This window comes from Myripristis murdjan, chromosome 13, assembly GCF_902150065.1.
Source record: "Myripristis murdjan chromosome 13, fMyrMur1.1, whole genome shotgun sequence".
Lineage (NCBI taxonomy): Eukaryota > Metazoa > Chordata > Actinopteri > Holocentriformes > Holocentridae > Myripristis > Myripristis murdjan.
This window is the reverse complement of record NC_043992.1, coordinates 36,409,517-36,432,432: the sequence shown is the minus strand read 5'-3', so window position 1 is coordinate 36,432,432 and position 22,916 is coordinate 36,409,517. Positions and strand designations below refer to the sequence as shown.

The 22,916-nt window shown below is 44.6% G+C and overlaps 1 protein-coding gene across 1 annotated transcript in view; it reads right to left on the bottom strand.

The window, feature by feature from the left end:
• The window catches only part of foxo1a (forkhead box O1 a), a 31,329-nt gene extending 8,897 nt beyond the window's left edge, over window positions 1-22,432 (bottom strand). The window contains exon 1 of the mRNA XM_030067008.1: window positions 21,410-22,432. Within this exon, the coding sequence (XP_029922868.1) occupies window positions 21,410-22,072 (663 nt within the window). The 5' untranslated portion in view covers window positions 22,073-22,432. The remainder of the gene's footprint in view (window positions 1-21,409) is intronic.
• Between the last annotated feature and the right edge of the window lie 484 nt (window positions 22,433-22,916).

Below are 22,916 nucleotides of genomic sequence, written 5' to 3'. Positions count from 1 at the left end.
GGTGAATGCAAACTTGTTTTTCTCGACAAAAATGCAACAAAATGTTTGGGACAAGTTTGGTAAAGAAACAAAAGATGATGGCAGAGCAGATTTTGAGAGGTCAGCTGTTGAGCATAATACCAAGACCTAATATTTAACCCCTGTATAGCGTGAATAGAAAGCTCGTAGCATTGAGGAAGTTAATGATAGGTAATAAATAACTTGTTTCCAGCGTCAAACCAAATCAATGTGAGTTCATCCAGGCAGGGATAATACAGTGTTCGCCGTTCTTCCTGAGCCCACCGCACGGAGCACCACCTCCTTTCTCTGAGTCAACAGAACAGAGCGGCGCTGGCAAAACACGAGGAAGTGACCACATGAAAGAGGACTGTGACAGGAAGCAGAGCTGACTTCCTGCCTCACAGGAAACGGCGGTGATGATGGAGAGAAAAAGGCATGGAATGCGAAGCCACGGCGGCCCGGGCCAAGTGGACACCGCAAATTTAGCTTTCGCCCTCCCCCACCCCCCCCTCCGAGGGAGTTTATGTTTAGCAACAGCACTAATCCTGATGTCACACTGCGTTCGCTCAATGAAAGTAATATGACTAGTGTGACTGCTGAAACCAAGCTGCATAGCTGGATATGTTATAACTCAACAAGTGGCCAGCGTATGTGTGTGTGTGTGTGTGTGTGTGAGAGAGAGAGAGAGAGAGTGTGTGTTTGAGCAGAGAGTATTAGAGTAGTAGAGAATGAGGGGTTGTGCAAATTGTGTGCGAGAGAGCGGGCATGGATCAGCAAAGGACACAGTGTGCTGGTTTTAACTCCCTCCCTGGCAGTGCTGCTGAAAGGCCACAGTGTTTGGTCCCATCCCCCCTCTGCCCCGCCGCTCCGAGGGCTTTCTCGTGCAGACGGGAGCCAACTACCTGCAGCAAACCTGGGAGTCGTGCAGACAAGTGCTGGCACACTGACCGAGGTTGCTGACGCTTTCAAAGCTGCTCAAATGTCAACTCTTCTAATGAAAAATCCCCATAAGTGCACACCACCACCTACATGCAGGGCTGCTTTGAATCAAGTGAAGCCGCAAAGTGAAACCTCATCTGCAAAAACCAGTGGAACTAAGTAGAAAGTGTCTGCCGCGACTCCTCTCGCTGTCTGAAAGCTTGCAGCAGCTACAACCTCGAAACGCCGGCAGCGCTCAGCTTCTGCGAGCGAGTTTCACATGAACTTATGAGAGATATGGAACTGATGAAAGTGAAGAAGAAAAAAAATGTGGTTTCTCTGCACTATTTCCATTGAACTCATTAACTAAACGGTGCTGTCCTGAACAGACTTTGCACTTTGCCTAACCCGGGCTTCAGTCATGCCAGTAGTTGTTCAGGCTGAACAATATGGCAAAAGAATCATAGTGCAATTATTTTGACACAATGTGTGATTGCGATATGATTCACAATTTTAGTGGGGATGCTAATTTTTGCATCACAATTTCCATTTTTACTGAAAAGACTATTAAAAATATGATGGTGTGGTTTTTGCTGGAGTCTATGCCAAACCTATGTTATTGTTTGTTGTGTTTATTATTATTATTTTTTGTGTGTCTTTTTCACGTATGCACAGAAAAACATTCTGCACATATGTTTCATGAGACAAGTGCGAAACAGAAAGAAGAGTAGATCAAAAGTTGCAAATAAACTTGCACATAATCTAACTTGCAGTGATACATTTAATGTGACGTTTTGGTACCAGACTACTTTTTGTCTCATGAAGGTCTACTACCGAAATGTTGCATTATTACAGTAATACTCCAATGTTTTGGGCAAAAATACCCTTTTTCCAACTTACCCAGACTGAAACAAGATGTTTGATGCCATTCTCACCTCTGTACGACCAGTGGTTTGGTTTCAATGGGTAGCGTTTTGTGTTAGCTTAGCATAAAGACTTGAAGTCTATGGGAGTCATTAGCCTGGCTCTGTCAAAGTGAAGAAATAAACCTTACTGCCGCTCTGAAGCTGTCTTATTTACACTGTGTGGCATGCGGATTTAAAATACATGTCTTAAAATTTAAAAAAGTGTTTTAGGAGAAGTTAATTAGTGCTGGCTCAGCGGATTCAGCGGGGCGTGGATCGCTGCAATAGACGTAGGGGTAAATGCGTTCAGCGGTTACAGTTCCACCATCTAACTTCTCCTAAAATGACTCTAATTTTATTTTAACAGTCCCAAGATGTGTGTTTCAAACACACTGTGTGAATAAGATAGTTCTGGAGTTGCTGAAAGGTTTATTTTTTCACTTTGATGGAGCTAGGCTAACGACTCCCATAGACTTCAACTCTTTATGCTAAGCTAACATGAAACGCTAACGTCAGGAACCAAACAACAGGATGTGCAGAGACGAAAATGGCATCACACATCTCGTCTCTGTCCGGGCAGGTAAGAAAAAGGGTCCGCTGCCAAAAAAGTGGAAGCATTCCTTTAAATGTGTCACTGCAAATCAGAGTTAGGGTTAGACAGAGACAGAGAGTTTATTTACAACGTTTGGTCTTTTTAATTTATAGTATACAATTTGTAGGCCAGGACATCTCTGTAAAACCACGATACTTGATTTATGATGGTATTTTGCCACACATTTTGCCTTTATCTTTTTTTTTTTTTTATTCATATTTCAACTATTTATACATGACAACAATACACACAGGTCCAGACCTTGACAAATACAAACAAATAACATTAACATATTCACAACAACACCACATAAAGGGGGGATCAGTGCATGCTCATACTTAAATAATCAATCAATTCATTGTCAAAATTGTCTTATACAGGGGTAGATGCAGTTTCAAAATCAGGACATAAGCATTAACTCAGTTTCAGTCAATCAAATCAAATTGAATCACATCAATACTGGCGACGATGATATATGCCCCCTCACCTGCTTCATTTAATGTATCTGTGATTCGCTCCATAGCCTAGAAGATTCAAAAAACTCAAATATCCATGTTTCTATAGAGAAACAGTTTGGTTTGTGAATTTTCCAGTTTGACAAAATCATTCTTTTGGCAGCCAAGAAGGCCAAACCGACTGTCTTCCTTTCTCGTCTTGTTTTTAATTGTACCGCCCCGTGACCCGACAGACACACAGATGGACATGGAGCAACGTTTACATTAATGATCACTGAAATTAACTTACAGACTTCTGTCCAAAATAAAGCCATAACATATGAATCAAATTTCCCACTTGTCCACATTTATGCCAACAAAGATTTGAGGCTCAGTTTTTTTAAAGTCTAGAGGGAGTAATATAAGCTCTATGAAGAATTTTCAGCTGTATTACTCTACCTCCGACTGATTTGGAGGTCGTTTTAATGTCACGCCAAATGTTTTACCTTTATCAAAAATCCGCAGCTCCTGCAATTCCAGTAATATTCTGACTATTTCTTCAACCCAAGGAGCCGTTCACTTGTACAACGAACTAATTTCTGTGTCATGTTTGTCGAGATGATGAGCTCAACCTAAACACGTCCCCCCACCGTTTACTAAGCAGTATTTCTCACCGCCTGCGTAAGTCGCCCTTAAGCTTTCGTTGGCTCACGTCTGGAGCGGTGGGCTTTGTGCTGAGTCGGGCTGAGTCGAGGCGGCGTGGTTAAGGCAGAAAATGTGTAGACCTGTTATTAGCCTAACACCAGCTCAGCAGGTCTCCCTCCTTAACAACAGCATGGGGCTCCAGGTAACACCAAGAGCTGGAGGAATACCACCAACTGGGATCACACACACACACACACACACACACACTCTCTCCCTCGAAGTCAGCAAAAGACACTCTCGCGACGGGTTTTCACCTTCTTGTCAGAAACACTTTTTTATTATTATTATTATTATTATTATTTTTTATGCTGTGATCAAAAGAGACAGATTTCAACTGATTCCATTAGACCTCATGAAAGCGAGGTCTTGCAAATGTGGCGGGCTGACATGATTGGGGAACGAAAGAAAGACGAGGCAGCGAAAACTGACAACACCTTCATCCAGGGGGAGAGAAAGAAAAGCAGGTATCAGCAAGAGTCAGGAGGAGGTAATTATACTGGAGAGGCAGCTCTTCGTGGCGGCAGATAAGTTGGCTCTTAGAGGCTTTTCTGAGTCCCGCAGAGCCAAAATTGCATCAAGCAGCATCCACATCAGACTGTTTTTGCTTTATCAGGCAGGAATAAAGAGTATATTAGTACAGAAAGGAGCATGAAATACAACGCAAACTGCTGCAGGTGATATGCTTGGACTTAAATGTGGGTAGCCATGTACATGAAATGTGACTTAGTTCACTGAGGCATAGATCATTCAGTCATTAGTCTTATGTAACCATGGCTCCCCTAAAGAGGCCAAAGACCTTATCTGGGAAATCCCTGTCTTGGCAACACTCACTGTGAGGTGCAGGAAAGAGACACTGCACCGCCGTGCCGGAGTGCAAACACACTGCAGCTTCAAAGTCTTTTTTTTCTTTTATCGATAATGGTGATCATTTCAGTGCGGTATACGCTTGGAGATAAAGGGAAAGCAATGCGGTGTTCATTTTGACACATTTGAGAATTAAGTCTAGTCTCAGGCGTTTGTCAGTGCGACTAATAGTTTCAGTCACATGTTAGTCATTTCATTTTCACTGAGCTGCTGTAAGTCAATTAAAGCTCTGACTGCGTTAGTCTAATCAGTGTCATTTTAATTTTGTCGCAATTCGGTCGTGCCGTTTACGGGCTTAACACTTTATCGCTTTGCTTGCATTGAGAAACGCGAAACCCGATTTGTGAACAGGTGAGCTCGTATTTGCCGCTGGAATTTGAGGAAGCGTGATTGCGCGGCTGCATGGAAAAGAAAATCAGCGAGAAAGCACATTTGGCAAATGGCAGGGTCACCATTTATGCATCATAAGCTTATTTGTGGTACATGAATACAAACGACATTGACCGAGTTACTGCAGAGCACAAACCTGATTGATGTTTTTGTTTCGCTACGCTGTAAAGCTCCACGATAGGGAATTTAGTTTTAGTTTCGTTTTTTTATTCAAAGTGTTTTATTCCGTCTTCGTCGTCATAATCTGCTTGAAAAATTGATGTTTTTGAGAGCAAGACCATTTTACTCATGATTTTTATTCACTAAATTTTTGTGTTTGTGTCCCATTCTGATTAGACAGATCTATAGTGTGGCCTTATTGATCTTAACATATGGAATATCGTCCCTTGTCCTTTTGTTTCTTTCTCTCCGTTTCTCTCTCATACACACACACACACGCTCATGCACAAACACAATAACATGAGTGAAACACATTCGCATTACCACATCCACGGGTTACATTCTGAATGGCCTATGATGACTTCATATGTTTGTAGTTTGATAGGTTATCATCAGAGCCAATATTGAACTGTCCGGTGATAATCGCTGACCTATTTACCAGAGTCAATACAGCAGTGATCATAAATGGCAGTGGAAATAAAGCGGCGCGCAGGAAATATAAAACCTCGGGGTGGTTTTTATTATTTACACCCTCGGTTTCATTAAAGCAGTCTGGAGAGAAGGAAATGACTGTTGTCCTTTAAGCTGCGAAGCACCGAGCAGCACCAGCGCCATCGCCCCGAGGTTAAACTGCTCGTGAAAGCATAGACGCGACACTGTTGAGCGCAACATAAATAGAAATCTGTTTAGCCATGATTTCTGTTTTTAAAAAAAGTCTCCGATTAAAAATGGAATCTGACCCTAGGATATGGCACAAGCCAGGAATAGGCTCGTCTCTGCCCTCTTCCTCCGTCCCTCCCCCTTCCTTGTCCTTTATTCCTTGTGCTTGTCCTTTTCAGTTTCTCCTCTGGGACATCACGCACGTACAGTACCGGCCACAGCTGATCGCACACTCGTGTTGCAGCAAAAAAGGGACCCTTTCTCACCGACTGACGTCAGCTTCCAATGATTCAATTTGGGAAACAGAGGGAGCGAGGAGGCCTGGACACAGAGCGCCCAGTGTGAAGCTCCTAAATTCACTTTAGAGTTATATGAGAAGGAGCGGCGTTCTCTCTGACTTCCAGGAAAGTACCTCTCTTCAAAATGGTCGCGGGCCCCCGCGCTGAATTTTTACGACTAGCGCAAGGTTACGGATGGGAAAGGGGCGCACTGATGGGAGCGCCGTCAGAAACGCCAAGTCATGCAGCGGCAAATCTGTCTGCAAATGTATTTAATGACGCCATCTTGGCAGGATCTGCTTTTAACAATCCTCTGCAAAGGAATCTGAGCAGAGCAGTGCAAACAATCGCCCCCCACCCACCCCTCCCCTCCCCAACACACAGCTGAACTTGGAAGACCGAGAACCGGGTGACTGGTAAGACTGACCGGTCCCACACACACACACACACACCGGTGATAAATGATAAATAGGGTGAGGGCATATACAGTACGTGAGCGGGGGAATATACCCTGTGACACTGCAGGACCTCTCGCTGCAGTATGATAGTGTGAGAAGAGTGGCAGAGTGGAGGGGCTATTAGCAAACTTCCTGCTCCATTGTATCCGCACAGGAAGAGCTGGCTGGTCCTGATACTGATCCCACTGATGCCTCTGGTTTCTATGCAAAACACCGGAGAGCGAGGCCCTGCTCGGCGCAGTGCAGGGGGACTCGCTGAAGAAACAGCGGGTTCAAGAGCCACTGCTTCCTAATCAAAACTGTGTAGTCTGACTGAGCAAAACAAGAGGAAAAAGGAAAGAGGGGGCCCTTATGCAGGTATTTTTTTTTTTTTTTCTTCAACAGAGTATGATGGAGGATAAAGCTCCACTGTATATCATTATAAACAATTCCCCTCTCAAGATGTGCCCTCGATAAGGCACCAAACCAAGAGAACACGGTGAGAGAGTGATAAATTAGCTGCTATTTCCTCTGGTGCAGCCACGTCTGGCATCGAGGCTAAGCTCTCCAAAACAACAGTTTGCTGAATTAGTGAGCGAGCGAGTGACCGTGCGTTCACATCGTGAGCGACATGATCAACAAGTCACCGGACGTCCATTCATTTCCGATGCAGCTCAACAACACGGGAGCCGCAGGCCGTGTGTGGACAGTCAACAAGCAGAGAAAAAAGTTGGCCATCGGATTTCCAAACTTCCTTGTTTCCCCCGATCGATGTCATTTAATGAACAATAGCTCAGCCTGGCAGGTGCAAAATTGACGAGAAGCCGATAACAGCGATCCAAAAGTTCTCTATGTAGAAGAACACGCATTTAAAACGTCTCAAAAACAACAGCGCTGACGCTGTAAGCCCCGGTGTCGTTTTGTTTGTTGCGTTGGATTTCTTTTAATGCGCTTTATGCCGACTCATGAAAATGCAGCGTCATCAAAAGGCAATAGAAAAGCAGCAACAGGAGCATCTCATACCACCCACAATCAGCCGGAATAAAGGCACTGCAGATGTGGCGCCAGGTGTGGTTGATGCAAGATGTGGTCGCCGGCCGCGATACCTGGTTTGGTGCCAAATCTGATGATGCCGGAGAGATCGAGTGGCCGTACACAAATAACAAAATATGCAGCACAACACCCAGAGATACTTGAAAAAGCCCTGTGATGGAGAGCTTGCGGGTCAGTTCTGCAAAGCTGTGGGTAAAGACGAATGGTCCAGTCAGGTGTTTCCAATTAAAGTCGCTGTGACACAGGAAAACGTCTTAAGCCCTCAGCCTGAGTCAGTGCAGTTAACATGAACATACAGCTGTTTGACATTTTTAGCGAGCCAAAACAGCCAGCGGCATATTTTACAATGCAACCGATGTTAATATTAACACTAATGTCTCAACTAGATGTACACTAGTTGTCAAATCAGATGTGTTAAAAGTAAGACAGTGAAGATTAACAAGTGTATCATGGGTGAAATTAATTAAAACACAGAAATTAGCCATTTTTTCTAGTTTTTTTTTTTTTTTTTAATTTTTTGAAGCGGCCCAATGCAATCAGTTGACCTCCAAAGGTGTGTTACCTCTGTATCAGACAGAGGCTGACTATAATGTACCTGAGGCAAACTGCCACCATGCAACAGCAATTACAGCACAGTGATTGCGTGTTGAGCTCTCTCTCTCTCTCTCTCTCTCTCTCTCTCTCGTGCTCGCTCGCTCGCTTCTTGTCACCGTTCAAGCGCCACGCAAACTCCTGTGCACAGACAGGGCCCGAGTTGTGCCGGCTAAGCTCACCATGGTAAAATATGTGCATGTGTTGCTATGTGCAACACAATGTGGGCCTGTGAGTGTGCACAGAGCGGTATCTGTGGAGCGGGGATATTTTCTGCCTGTGATCAGCCGAGCGTCTGGGCTGGGCTGGGCTCTACACACAGCCGTGGACGGGATAAAGATGCAGTGTGTGGACGACTGCTGGGTGACTGTGTGGTGTGAGTGAGTGTGTGTGTGTGTGTGTGTGTGTGTGTGTATGGGGAGGGTTGCATAGACTTGTTACCCCGGTTCAACCTGGCAAACATGGGGATATCCCGGAGCTGTTTACTACTGGTGGATGTCCATTCTGGTCCCTAAAATAAACCTTCATTCAGGTTCAGGTTGACAGAGCTAGTAGGCGGCTCACAGCTTCGATTAAATGATCCAGTGATTCCTGTGTTGTTTAATGACAGTAAGTGTAAAGCTTAGTAACAATCTGTTTAAAAGGGCTGTATAAATAAAGTTTGTGGTTAAGTAAAGCTCTTACTCACTATAATTAGCTCTATGTGAGCTCCTTTATTGGTAACGTAAAGTGGTGTGTGGGTAGTATCTACAGCGTAATGCGCTCCTTTACCTTACGCATGGCTCAGTGGTTGCCTGTGGATTATAATAACCTGCTAATTTATTACAATCACCTGTTATTTTCCTGGAATACTATGAGTAGTACTCACTTTAGACTAAACTCAGTTCTACTTCGAGGTATTAGCAGCAAAATATGACACAAAATATATGAAAGTTTCTATTTTGCTACTCTCTCGTGCCGACTGACATGATGCAATAGTGATTGAGCCGATATCCCCGTCCAGCTGTTTATACATTTGCATTTACAGCGGTCCCTCGTTTATCGCAGGAGTGACGTTCTAAAAATAACCCGCAATAGGCGAAATCCACGAAGTAGTCAGCTTTATTTTTTACAATTATTCTAGATGTTTTAAGGCTGTAAAACCCCTCAGTACACACTTTATACACTTTTCTCAGACAGGCATGAACATTTTCTCACTTTTCTCTCTTGTTTAAACTCTCAAAGTTCAAACCTTCGTAGAAAAATAAGTCCAGTGTTATAGAATGAACGCATTCTGTACTGTAGGAGATTGATTGACAATGGTCTACAGTCCCTTAGCCAATCAGGACGCAGAACACAATGCACTGTAAAAAAAAAAATTTAAAAAAAGGCAAAATTGCACTAAAAAAAATCCACGAAACTGCCAGGCCGCGAAAGGTGAACCGCGTTATAGCGAGGGACAACTGTACATTACTACTAAAAGTAACATTTACATTTTTATTGAATTAAGGTTATGTAAATTTCATTTACACTGCAGGAAAACCATGTCAGTGTTGGACAATGCAGAGCGCAGAATCACCACAGCCAAGACGGCTCCACACCAAAAATGTCGCCAGAATCACCCAAATAAGATTCTTGCAGGTTAAAGTTAGTAAAGATGGACACTGATGATGAATCTTGACAACCAAGGCAGTCACTGAGGTTGATATTTAATACTATTTACCGAGTTCTTCCTACCAATAAAAAAAAAAAAAAAAAATTCACTGGTGATAATCCCTTCTGTCAGGCATACACCTCTCTTATAATTAGCACAGCTGCCATGGAGCAGGTGTGCCTGCACGTCGGGATGCAGTGCACTTACCTGATTGCCATTTCTAACCTTTGTATGACTCACTATTCCACATAAAACCCTTTTCAGGGAAAGAAATCACAACAGAAACCTTGTGTGAGGTCCCGGAGCCATTATGGACCTTTTACTGCAAAGTTTTTTGTTGCTGATGGACTCATTATAAAAAGGAAATGACAGGAAAATTACACATCACAAACTAAATATGTACTACTATCTCAGAGGAGGGGGGGGGGGTGGTACTCTATTCAAGAGAACCGTGATATAAATCGGTGACAAGGCACAGACGAGTGTGTGCTTTTCACCAACGTCTTTGCCAAAAGTGTTCCGGTAAATTGCATGATTGTGGTATTGACCAGGATTCGCTGAGAGTGTGCTATTAGCGGCACAATGTAATAAAATTCCATCACTGCACATTTTGCATTGCAGAGACACACTTTGCTTTTTGCTTTTGGCTTTTGTCTGTCAAAAGCCAAGCGGTCCTTGTTGCTGCCACAGGGATGACATGACGTGCTCTGTTGACGTAACACGCAATCATGACTGTTGTGGCAAAAAAAAAAAAAAAAAAAAACATGGGCAACTCTGTCTTACAATGTGAAACTAGTTGGTACAAGAGTGGTTGGTTGACTGCTCTCTGACAATACAATACACAGGAGAGAAAGAAATCCCCGGCATTCAAAAAACGTCTCTTACTAATAGTGAAAACACCCTTGGGGTCACGGTGACTCAGGGCTCACATTGTTGTGCGGGGCAGCCGATGACAAATGTGACATTTTTGGGGAGTGCTCCTACTCAGGGCACCAAGGCGTGGGCGTGGCAGGGTCCAAAACCCAGCTGGCACCGGTGCAGGTCAGGACAGGGTTTGGTCATGGGTAAGCAAACCCTTACTCGAACTTTTGCCCTACTTTTTTTTTTTTTTTTTTAAGAATATCGTTGTGATATTTCTGTTACAGGAAAGGACAGTGGGGAGAGAGGCGGCGGCATGTGACAAATGTCGCAATTTTGACCCTATGACAGGCCATTCTGCTGCACGCCTTAGCCCACAGATCCACCAGGACCTTCCGGTTTGGCTCCATTAAACAAAACACTCAGGCTTCAAATGTGTTTTTGGGCTCTTCTCATTTTCAAATTTTAATTATACCTCAGTGACATTAGGCTCAAAACATGTATGTCCCCATCTGTATTCTAAAAAGCTATGGATGTGTCTATGGTAAGCAATAAGCACATCTAAATCTACTTTCTCTCTGAGTAACTGAACTTTGAAAAAAACAAAAAAACAAAACAAAACAAAAAAAAAAGCACCATGAGAAATCTTTATAAGTCTGGATGCTGTGAGAGGAGCGAAAAGGAAGAACGACCAAGCGGAGGAAACGCTGGAAGAGGAAGAAGCCTCCGAAGCGAGTGTCACGGATGGTGTTACTTCCGCTCCTGGTGACATCATGACCAGGGTGCCACATACCTCGCGCGGCTCTCAAAGCACCCGTTTCCTGTCAGTGACGGCTTGAAATTTGCATCTCCACCGCCTCAAAAGGACGGGGGGGGGGGGAAGAGAGTGACTGGTAATAGAAGGCTTGAGCAGAGCAGATAATTCACGCCGTCCCTGCACTTAAATATCACAGCTAATGCACTGTGCAGATGTAGCAGTGGCAGATATCCCACTTTTTTTTTTACTGCAGTCACTTAATGAAACCGTGCATTCCTCGTGTTTTATCAGAGAAGTCATATTGTCTCTGTTTTTGCCATCAGAGGTACCACGGTTATGAAACGAATGATATAAGCAATGGCTACCACCGTATACCATGACACCATGAAGGATACCACAGTAAAAGCCTTCATTTTGCTCGTAAGATTCTCACTGTATTTCTCAATCTTGGGTAAAAGCCAAGGAAACATTAAATGAATGAAACATGAATATGAAACTGAATGGAACACTGTGCTGTTTTTTTTTTTTTTTTTTTTTAAACAGAAATAAGGATTTCATTTGAATTCTTCACACCACAAAAAAAAAAAAAAAAAAAAAAAAAAAAAACTGTGTGAACACAATTTTCCTCACCTCGGTTACCTTTCTTGTGGATCGCTAATTCAACCAGTCATCTGCATAACATGAATGATTCATTGAGAGAAAAATGAGTCCACATGTGGCTGCACGTTTTCCTCTGCCTGACTGGCAGCGCTGCGTCCTTGGAATCCAGCAGGAGAACCCCAGCACGGGAGGCCAAACTGGACTAAACAGATGGCTCCCAGTTTACCTTTTAAATGCCACACACCATGCCCCCCCCCAGCACATCCCCCCCCCCTCCAAAATATGAGCTGCATCCTGTGCCTTGTGAGAAGCTCTGACGTGAACAATCTTGCTGAAACCCTCTCCAGAGACGTACAGTTTTGTAGATCTCAACTATCAGTTACTGAAAAAGATGAGATCACTGCTTGGAGAACACTTGCCATAGATGCTGCCTCCATAATTACAGTTTGGGCTTATTACACTCATCTATAATCAGGTTTTTTTTGTTGTTGTTGTTCTTGTATCTTGCAATACATGCACACAGGGGCACGTCTCAAGCTAAATTTAACTATTTGTCACCTTTCCTCCTCTACGTGTGAAGTCATTTCTCATAAACGCATCGCCCGTGAACTCCATGCAGTGTTGTAACACCAATGCTGCACCTTTTTGACGCACTTTGCCCTCACGCAAGCGACTGAGTTCCCGTGACGACAGAAACGGGGGGATCCTGTCGTCTTGACACGGAGCCGTAAAAAGCGCGTTTCGAATTTACGTCCATTGTCAGTGGAGTCGCGGGCCTGAATGAGGGCGCTTGTGTGCGATAGAAAAGGTTGAATGCATGTGTGACTGTGTCATAATGCTGGGCCAGTCTGACAGGCACCGTGCATAATCGCTTTAGGGCGGGAGTTGCACAACAATGTGGGTCTGGGTAATGCCTGCGGTTTGGGGCCCTCTGCAGAGAGCGGTCCCGTAACACTGTTGCTCTACGCAGCACCCTGTGTGTCTGTACTCAGCTCACACACACACACACACTGACACACACACACTTCTGTTATTGTTAGCAATGAAAAATAGATGGGACACCTAATCTCACACGTGCAAGAATTGTTGAGGCATTTTACTTCTCCTTTATAAGGTGAAATAACAAAAAAAAAACTTCCTCTTCTGACGCCGTAAAAACACAGCTGAGGTCATGCAGCAACCCCCCCCCCGTGATTTTTTTTTCCGACGTGTTTTCCCTGTGATTATGCTGACCAGAAGTTGTGATGGCAAATGTCCATAGAAACCCATTGTCAGAGTCCATGTGATAGGCGACACCACACAGCAGCAGCATATTCTGTACAACAAACTGCACCGGGCGAGCAGCGGGCCCCTGCCTGGGCAGACCCGATGCCAAAAGAGTCCGTCACGTGATCCGGTCCCCGCTACTACCAAGCCTGCACTCCGAAAAACACAACAACATTGTGACTCACTGCAGCCTGACTGCCTCGAAATCATTGTTTACCTGACCGTGGCCCTGGATGTCAGCGCTCTGCTTTTTTCCAGTAAACCGAAGAAAGCAATGTCAAAAACAGAAAGAAAAAGAGGGGAGGAAATAGTCTGCCGCTCTTAAATGAAAACGCTTTTTTTTTTTTGTTGTTTTTTTTTGCTCCTATCACTTATACCTTCTGAGCGAGGGATGATGAGGATATAACAACATGTCCCCTGGTCTGTGGCCAGCAAACAAACGGACAGGAGTGAATTTTAGGACGTCAAGACAGGTGGACGCAAACACTCACAAAGGTTAAAGAGGAACCAAGTAATCCGCGACCCTTTTTAACCTCAGCAGCATCAACAAGTCTCTGACACAGCCACCGGTATTGATCGACACGCTGATAAACAAGCCGGCCCGCCCCTGACGGTGGACTCTCATATGACTGTTTGGTTCGTGGGGCAGTAAAACTTCACTTATTGCCCCTTTAAAACGGTAGATTACATCACATTAACGTATTTTACAGAGGTTTCGGGACGCTGCCGAATTCGAAAATCATTATCTTGGTCTCACAGTCACTGGCTACTGATTTACAACAGACCCGACCGAATCTTGGTGTTTGAACTTGTCTTTGAACTCTAAGCCTCTAACACACAGAACACACACACACACACACACATGGCAAGCCCCTATTTTGCTGCCCATTTTGGACGTGCTGTCAAAGCGGTGACCCAGACTCCGCCGGCACGTGGGACAATTTGTTGATATTTGCCTCAGGTTCGATAAAGGAATGTGACTCGGTCGTATCGGAATGGCTGGAGCCACCGGATAAACAAAACGCGCACGTGTTGAGAGAGAGAGAGAGAGAGAGAGAGAGAGAGAGAGAGAGCGGTATCCCCACACCACATTGACCTGCTTTTCTCTCAGTCTTCCCTTTTTTTTTTTTTTTTTTTAAATTCCAATCTGTTGAGGTTTGCGTCAGTGATTAGCATTCTAAAATATTACCGGGTGAAAGAAGAGAGAGAGAGAGAGACGGAGTCAGACTGGCAGAGAGCGAGAGAGGAAGAAAAAAGAGAAAGAGGCCAGCCCTCCCTCACCGTCACTCGCTCGCCGCGGCGCTGAGAGGTAAACAAACGTGGAGGCAAGCAGGACAGGAGGAAAAACAAGGGGGTTGTGAAATCATCCGTTGGGCTACTAGTATTACTCGCTTGCCTAATCAAATCAGCCTGCATATATTACATCACTTGGAGCAGGACAATATTGTTCACAAATCTGCATATTTTTTTATTATTTTTTTTTTTTTTTGCAGCACTAAACCACAAGGAGCATACCAAAACAGAAAAAGGTAGGCTCCTTCAAGCGCACGCAGCTGCTTTTTTTTTAAAGACTGCTACCTGTGGTGTGCCAGGAATGGTGATTCAGCACATCAAAAAGCACTAAGCGATATGAAAAGAGAAAGGGGGCGGGCGGGGGGACGAGTTGTAAGAAGATACAGGATTAAAATCAGGCGGGGAGAAAGAAAGGAAGAATATCATGCCACAATAAAAAAAAAAAAAAAAAAAAAAAAAAAAAGATATAAAAGCCCGTGCTGGAATGTGCCCTGTGTCGGCTTGTCTGTCTGTCTGCCATCGTGTCTGTACATCTGCCAGCAGCAGGGCTTTAATTATGAGGCCCAGGTTATGTGCATACACAGGAGACCGGCGTCCCACATATCTCCAGCACAGTGCCTCACAGTTCCGCTGACTAACCAGTGGCACCAGACTTTGGCCTGCGGCTCCCTGATTCCGGTAAATGTCTCGTTATGCAACTCTTAATAAGTGTCACCCAGCCTGAACTTGGAGCGTTCCGGGTCTTGGCTGCCTGTTGTTGCTTTCTCTCCCTCTCTCTCCCTCCCTCTCTCTCTCTCCATCGCTTTTTCTCTGAAGACAGCAAGTGGTTTGCTCCTGAGGGAATTGACGGGGTTGTGTGTGTGTGTGTGTGTGTGTGCAAGGGGGGTGGTGTGAGGGATAGTAACTCTCCAAAACAGTGTGTCCCGGTCTGTGCAGAGGCAGAGGCAGAAAACCAGCGACGGAGAGGCAGGCAGGCAGGAAATGGGGGAGGAGGAGGAGGAGGGTGAGGAGGGCTCCTCCAGCGCTCCGCCTGAGAAACACAGCTGCCCCTCATGTCTTGGGGCCGTGCCAGCGTTGGACTCTTCCCGGCTGCCTCGGGGGGCTGGCAGGGAGGTGCGGGCGGGGGGGTCGATCCAGGAGACACAGGAGGACTGCTGTTCTTCTATCCAATACCCTGCCCTACTAGCACACATACAAACCGAGTGAAAAAAAAAAAAAAAGCAGAGCAGAAACCTTGAAGCCTGTCAGGCGGCCCCCGGTGAGTCACACACACACTCTGTAATATGCGCTCAATGCAAACAACTCCATTCTCTTTCTCAGTGTCGATCACCTCCACTTTTAAAAATTGCTATTTTGTCCCACCGTTTTTTTTTTGTTTGTTTTTTTAAAGAGTTGTCACATTGCTCCCTCAGTATTAAACACACATATGAATATGCACCGTGAGACGCCGTGCGTAACGAGACAGGGGCTTTCAGGCCAGACCTCCAGGACCCACACAAATCCCACATACTTGTTGAGCTCTTGTGCGAGCACGCCTTAATTAATCAAGCACTCCGCCAGGCCCCGACCAAGTGAGTCAGACATGCGAGCCGTATAATGGAACAGATATGTGGGGTGTCTGGGGGTCCCGCGGGGCTGGGCTGAACACCCCCTGTGACACAATGAAGCCTTTTCAGACAGGAAGATAAGCTTTGCAGATTTCAGCAATAGAACAATAAAATCCGTCTTGAGCTGATCATAATAATCAACACATGTAGGTATATCAGATTTCAGCTGGCCCACCCTGAAATGCAGGAAATTTATTTTAAAAAGTGAAACATTTTCTGGTGGTGGACTCCCAAGTTTAGATAGATAGATAGATAGATGGATAGATACTTTATTCATCCCGCAGGAAATTCGCAGTTTTTCAGCAGTATCCACAGATTACAGATTAAATAAGTCAATAAAAAAAAAGATAAAAAATAAATAAATAAATAAATAAAGAATAAGATCTAAAAAAAATAAAGAATAAGATCTAATAAAAAAATAAAGAATAAGATCTAAAAAAATAAAGAATAAGATCTAATAAAAAAAATAAAGAATAAGATCTAAAAAAATAAAGAATAAGATCTAATAAAAAAATAAAGAATAAGATCTAAAAAAATAAAGAATAAGATCTAATAAAAAAATAAAGAATAAGATCTAAAAAAAATAAAGAATAAGATCTAATAAAAAAAATAAAGAATAAGATCTAAAAAAATAAAGAATAAGATCTAATAAAAAAAAAAAAAGAATAAGATCTAAAAAAATAAAGAATAAGATCTAGTTTCCCCCAACCAAAAAATTTGTGCCCCCCCCCACCATTCGGGTGTTAGTCAGGCCCCCGCTCTGATGCACGACTTAAAATGGGTCATCTACAGTAAACTTTTCTCCGCTTCTCCTCTCGATACCTGCGGTGTTTACTGTAACACCAAGAGGGGCCTGGGAGTCAGCGGGTGCATTTACATGGTAACGACCTGCGTGTCGCTCGCTGTACAATCTGCTCGACCCCACGTGTTTGTCTGCTCCGGCGCTGTTTGTTTTGAGATCCGTGGGAGTGTTTACCAGCGTAGGCTAAGGAATGTCAGGTCAAGAGAGCACGGCGTCCAGAGAGCACCTACGACCGGATTGATCCCCCGTCCTGACATCAAAGAGCACCTGAGCCGTCCAGCTCCACCGGCTGAAATCAAATATTTATTCTGAGCTGACGTATATTATAGTAGAGAAGTACAAAAAAGAACAGAAATTTGGCAGGTATGTGACTCTGAGTGTGCACGTCCTCTCTGTTGCGCCGTATGAGTGTGTGCTCGTGTGTTTTGTGCCTATTAACTGTGCATCGTGAACTGTATGAGTGAATAACATGTTACAAATGAAATCATGGGAAAGCCTGGGCCAGCAGGAGCGACTGATTCACTCGAGAGCCGAATCTCGCTGAATTTTAAAAGCCGCAGTAAGCGCAGACTGCGAGGCAAAGGGATATATTGGAAGTAAGTAAATAATCAGTGCTGCAATAGAGGGTTTTTTGGTGCTACATAATTTGTGCCATCTGTTCTCCTTCCTGTTGGATGCCGCCTGCTGCCAGGGCCAGTGTCCAGTCCGCTTGGAGAGCTTTCTCCGTGCCGGTCCCACCTGGCACAACTGTCCTCGAAATTCACACCGCCGCAGACGGCCCGAGAAGTGTGGAGGATGTCATGACTCACCGCAAACACGACGAACTGTTGAGGATCAGGAGTGCTGTGAAACTGGCCAGGCTTAAAACCGATTACCGACGAGACAGCCTTAATAGCTTAATGAGAACTTTACATGCTTGAGCCTATCCACTTTCACAGCGGCTGGTCATCTTGGGACAGTCATGTGGACAGAGACATCTAAGTGACTTCAGAGGGATTTAGCCCAAAGTGAATCGTGACTGATTTCATAGTGGTGAACAGTCATTTACGCCTACGAGGAGGCGCAGAATGGTCGGTGGGAATTCATTTATGCCGCGCTAATCTCAGTTACATCGTTATGATCTCAGTTGTGTCTGTCTTACGGCACAAAAGGAGTCACCGCACGTTTGGATTTGAATTTGACAGAACTCCCAGTTGGGCTTTAACCAAGAGGCCTACTTCCACAAACCACACAACATGTACTCGATATCAACGCTGTTTGTGCGCTCGCAGAGTTGAAATCTGATGTTGCACCATTTGAGTGCCTCAGTTAAAATGTCTAGTGTCACTTTGCAAGGCCGATGTCTTTTGAATGAGGTCTACCATGAAATTTACATACTCTCATATTTCCAATCAGTCATGTCACCTCAGCGGAGGCAGACGAAAAAACAAGGCTCGTGCATGTCTGCATGTATGTGGAAACACCAACAATATTTCAAAGGAAATGTGCTAATTTCACACTAAAACCAGGCTTATTTATTCCACCTGATATGCCGTGTGCACTCAAAATAATCTGCTGTTGAAATGTGCGGTGAGGATTTAAACACTGATATAAAACCATGTGGAAATTCAATCTGCATCATTTGCCATCAGAGAAGAAACAGCACAACAGAAAAAAAAGCACATGGCCCGCTGCACAGCCATCACTCACACTGTCATCTGGACCACACGAGCCTCCTCCTCAGCTCCTCTCCAGCACTCGTCCCGGCTTATGAGCAGGCCAGCTCTGCAGAGACAATGTGTGATAGCCCCCCCTGAGTGGAGCCGAGGGAAGCTCTATGAATAACTCGGCCATGAGCAGTGAATGGTACTTTGCTTTCCCGCAGAATTACTCAATCCACACCCCCGACATGGCAGGGCGGGCAGCAGGTCCATGCGGTGGCTGAGTGCTCCTTCTCCGAGGCAGCCTGGACTGCCACTCACACACAACTACTGCTGAGCGGACGCCTACCGCAGGCAGATGGACTGATGCTGAGAGAGTTGACGGTTTGCTTAGGTGTTTCAGTAAAGATAAGCATCTGACACGCAGCAGAAAGAAAGATCTTACTACAATCTTTCTCAGCATTACTGACCACGGCTTTGATTTTATCTGCTACCCAGAAAGTAAATGATCTACCGATGGAGAGAATGTGGCTAGTTTCATATTAAAATAGGGCAGATGACAGCTTAACTCCCAAGCCTCTGTCTTAACTATTCGTTGCTATATAATAATTACATAATTACACTGTAACCAATGTAAGACGGTGACCAAAGCTCTGTTTACTGGCCATCGAGGGGGAGTTACTACTGCTGACATTCATGTGGCCGAGCCAAGCTGCTAAAACGTCTAGAATTTCTACCCGTGTGACTTTTCTTGATAGTTTTCGCACGACTTCAGGCCCACATTGGCCATTACCCATGTATTCGGAGGTGTTTCATTCAGAGTTGTCTTGCCTCAAACTGCCGGTAGACCTCATTCATTTGACCTCATTTTAAATTTCCGACGAAAGGCATCCTCCTCAGTTTTAAACCAGAGTTACTGAGAATTGAAGTTGTTCTCACCGTCTGCTGGAAAGCTAAATCCTCATCCTTTTCATGCAAGTCGATAATGGGCAGCAGGTTCTTGAATAAGCTGTATTTAAATCAATGAGTGTAACAGGACCAATGCATAGGGTCAAACTTCACTCCATACACGCTATTTACATTAGAAACATTGCAGTTTAACTCCAAATCTGTTTTGTGAGTGACTGTTATTTATTTTGTCATCAGAAAGTAAAATTTCAGTTAAATAGGACGCTGCCACAAAATGATAACAAAGCCATACATAATGGGAAAAAGTCTATATGGATAATGTAAAGTATAAATATGATGAGGACTTTAACCAATGACAAAGAAAACCTTGGTGTTGTCTTTAAAGGCGCAAAGCACAGTTGGCTAAAAACACGTTTTCCCACTACGAGCTGTGTTTACAGTGCTCATTTCACAAGACTGGAGGGATTTTTCCACTCTCAACTTTGTTTGACTGACAGGACTACGTGTGATAGCTAAACACGAGTTTTGTGCTTTTTGTAAACACTGAGGTCAAATATATGAATATGAAACAGGGCGTTGCTGAGAAAGCGCATGTGTGCTCAGTCGCCCTGGGTGAATAATTGCTAATAAAGGAACTATTTTGAGCGACATGAAAGTTGTGATTAAGCTATTTTTGTGACTATCGACTGTACGCCTAAATCACATTGGTGTTTTTGATTGCCGTGAGTGTGTCACAACACCACATGACCCAAACACAAGAGCCTGCTCTGCCAAAGGGATGCTATCCTGAGTTAAACCCAACAACTGCGTTTTTAATAGGCGACGCAAAGAGCCAGCACCAGAGGGATGCCATAATAAATCTCTCACTATGTGACTGCAGTCTGAATATGATTCCCTGCAGGGAGAGTGGACTGTCATCAATTTTTTTTGCCAGACACAACTGAAACTATGTGTTTCCAAAGCGAGGTTAACGCCCTTCAATAGCGTTCAGTGGGAGGGCTTGTCACACCACATCAGAAATTTCAAGTCTCCTCTTGTGTAATGTTTTGGACCGCGTCCAGGACACATGAATGCTTCTGGTATCTAACTAGTTTCTTAGCACATGGGAAGCACAACCACTGTCTCATTCAAGGCAGACACTCAGTTGTGGAAAACTGTGATCATTACCCAAATCTAATACTATGTAGTGTTTGAAATAACAGAGGGGAGATTACAGCTGTCTCGATCACATCCAGCTGGAACACACAGCGTTATGAACAGCACATTGAGGGAAGCAATAAGGCAGAGGGGGGAAAATACCCTGTTGAGTCAGCAGACTCGCATATCAAACACATACTGCAGGCACAAGTCAGATGACAGTCTAAGGTCACGGTAGTAATTGGTCAGTTTACTGAATTGCCATGAACTGAGTGGGTAACAATGAAGAGAGACCGTTTCACAACACCATGAATGAAGCGCACAATAAACAAGGGAACAGTCACTAACTCACCACACATGGTCTTTTGTCAAAGTGGAAACCCTCATGAAAAAGGAAGCATGCTACAGGCAAATATCCTCACAAAAGTACGGCAGGCACAGAAGGTGTACCATTGCAGAGAGCAAGACGAGGGCACGACAAACTCACTATCAAGTCTGACAAACAGCAAAACTCCCTACTGGAACATTACTGTGACTTCATGTTAATGGAATAGGAAATGGGCAAAAGTGTGGGCTCATTCATGTATAAATATGCTTGTTGTCTAGCAGTCAGATGTGGGTCTGTTTTAATGGGAGAAGCAACAGGATCCCAACCAATTACCTGTCAAAAGCAACTGGTTCATTAAGCATCAACACCATAAAATGGACATAAAGTGTCATTCATGCTGTGTGCAACCCCCCCACCCCCCCTTCCCCTTCTCATTCTCCCCTGAAACACACACGCACACGCGCGCACACACACACACACACACACACACACACACACACACACACACACACACACACACACACACACACACACACACACTATGCATTTCAAACGTGTTGGTGGTGGGATGGAAAGGACCAAGAGAAACTTACCTTCCACCCAGCAGAGCTATTACTGTCTCCTTTGTCCTTGAAATAAGGCACACTCTTCACCATCCAGTCATAAATCTGGGACAAGGTGAGGCGGTTCTCCGGAGAGCTTTCGATAGCTTTGGTTATGAGGTCTGCATATGACATATTCCCCCATGCGTTTCGCCGGGAGGAGCTGCTCTTCCTCTGGGCAGCGGCGGCAGCGGCAGCCGCGGCCGCCGACGACGAGGAGCCGACCGGGGAGGAGAGCAGAGGCACCTGCTGCTGCTGCTGCTGCTGCTGCTGCTGCTGATGCGGGAGTTGCGGGCTTGGGTGCTGCTGAGGCTGCTGCTGCTGATGTTGTTGTTGTTGTTGTTGCTGCTGCTGATGTTGCTGCTGTGGAGGTTGCTGGTGGACGCAGTTCTCCTGACACTGGAAATCACTGCACAAGATGAGAGGCTTCTGCTCCGGGAAGTCTTCGGTCTCCTCCAGCAAGCTGAGGTTGTTGAGGAACTCATTGTTACCGGCGGGCTCCTGCTTCACTGAAGGGACCGGCGAGGATGTGTTGGAGTCGCCCGGGTTGATGAACTCCGGCCGGGGCAGGGGCCAAGTGCACGACCGGGGCCGCGACAGGGGTTCAAAATCCGGGTCGATTTCCACCAAGTGTGGCTGAGCCGCTTCCGCCATGGTCGAGGGGTGACGGAGCTGGGTGTTACAATGTCATGTAATGTAAGAAACGGGTCGCCAGAAAGTAGCAACTTCGCGTGTGAAACTGTAAGCGAACACAAGATGATTCTGCTCAGGAAAAATACTCCGCCGGGCGCAACTCTACATTGAAAGTCACATCCCAAGCCGGCACAAAAATCAGAAATGACGAAAAGATTTGTTTGTGGAAAGGCCTGTCATTAAAAAAAAAAAAAAGTTTGAGTCTTAAGTGCAGTTTGTTTTGTTGTTATCCAGTCGTGGTGTTAGTCCGCCCGTTCTCTCTACAGCCTGTTGACTCTGTGTTGTACAGCGTGAGAGGACTTACTGGAACTATCATTTGTCAGCTGATACCGCCCATGGGTGATTGACACTACAAAAGCGCCAATGACAGACATGTAAAGTGTGGGATGTAAAAAAAAAATGGTCCCCGCTTTGATTCTTTCACCTAGTAAACATCTTGTGTGGAGAAAAAAATTCAAAACAACTTGGGACGTTTTGCCACCGCCAGTGTTTGGTTCGTAACTCAGAAAAGTAAAGTCGACTATCATTTCATTTCATCATTTCAATTTGCCTTTAACTCATTAAAAACAACCCGATGTGAAGATTTGTAGCCTATAACTATCTGCTGAGAGAACATAGGATTCATTACTGCCTCTAAAACTGCTGGTTGTATCCTTTGTCATCGTCAAACACCAAAATAACTCAACACAAACAGCGTTAATATCATCTGTTTTTATGATGGTTAAAAAAAAAAAAAAAAAAAACAAGTGGTGGGAATATTTCCATCCGGAGGAAATAAACTTTTCTACCATTTATTGTCCAAGCC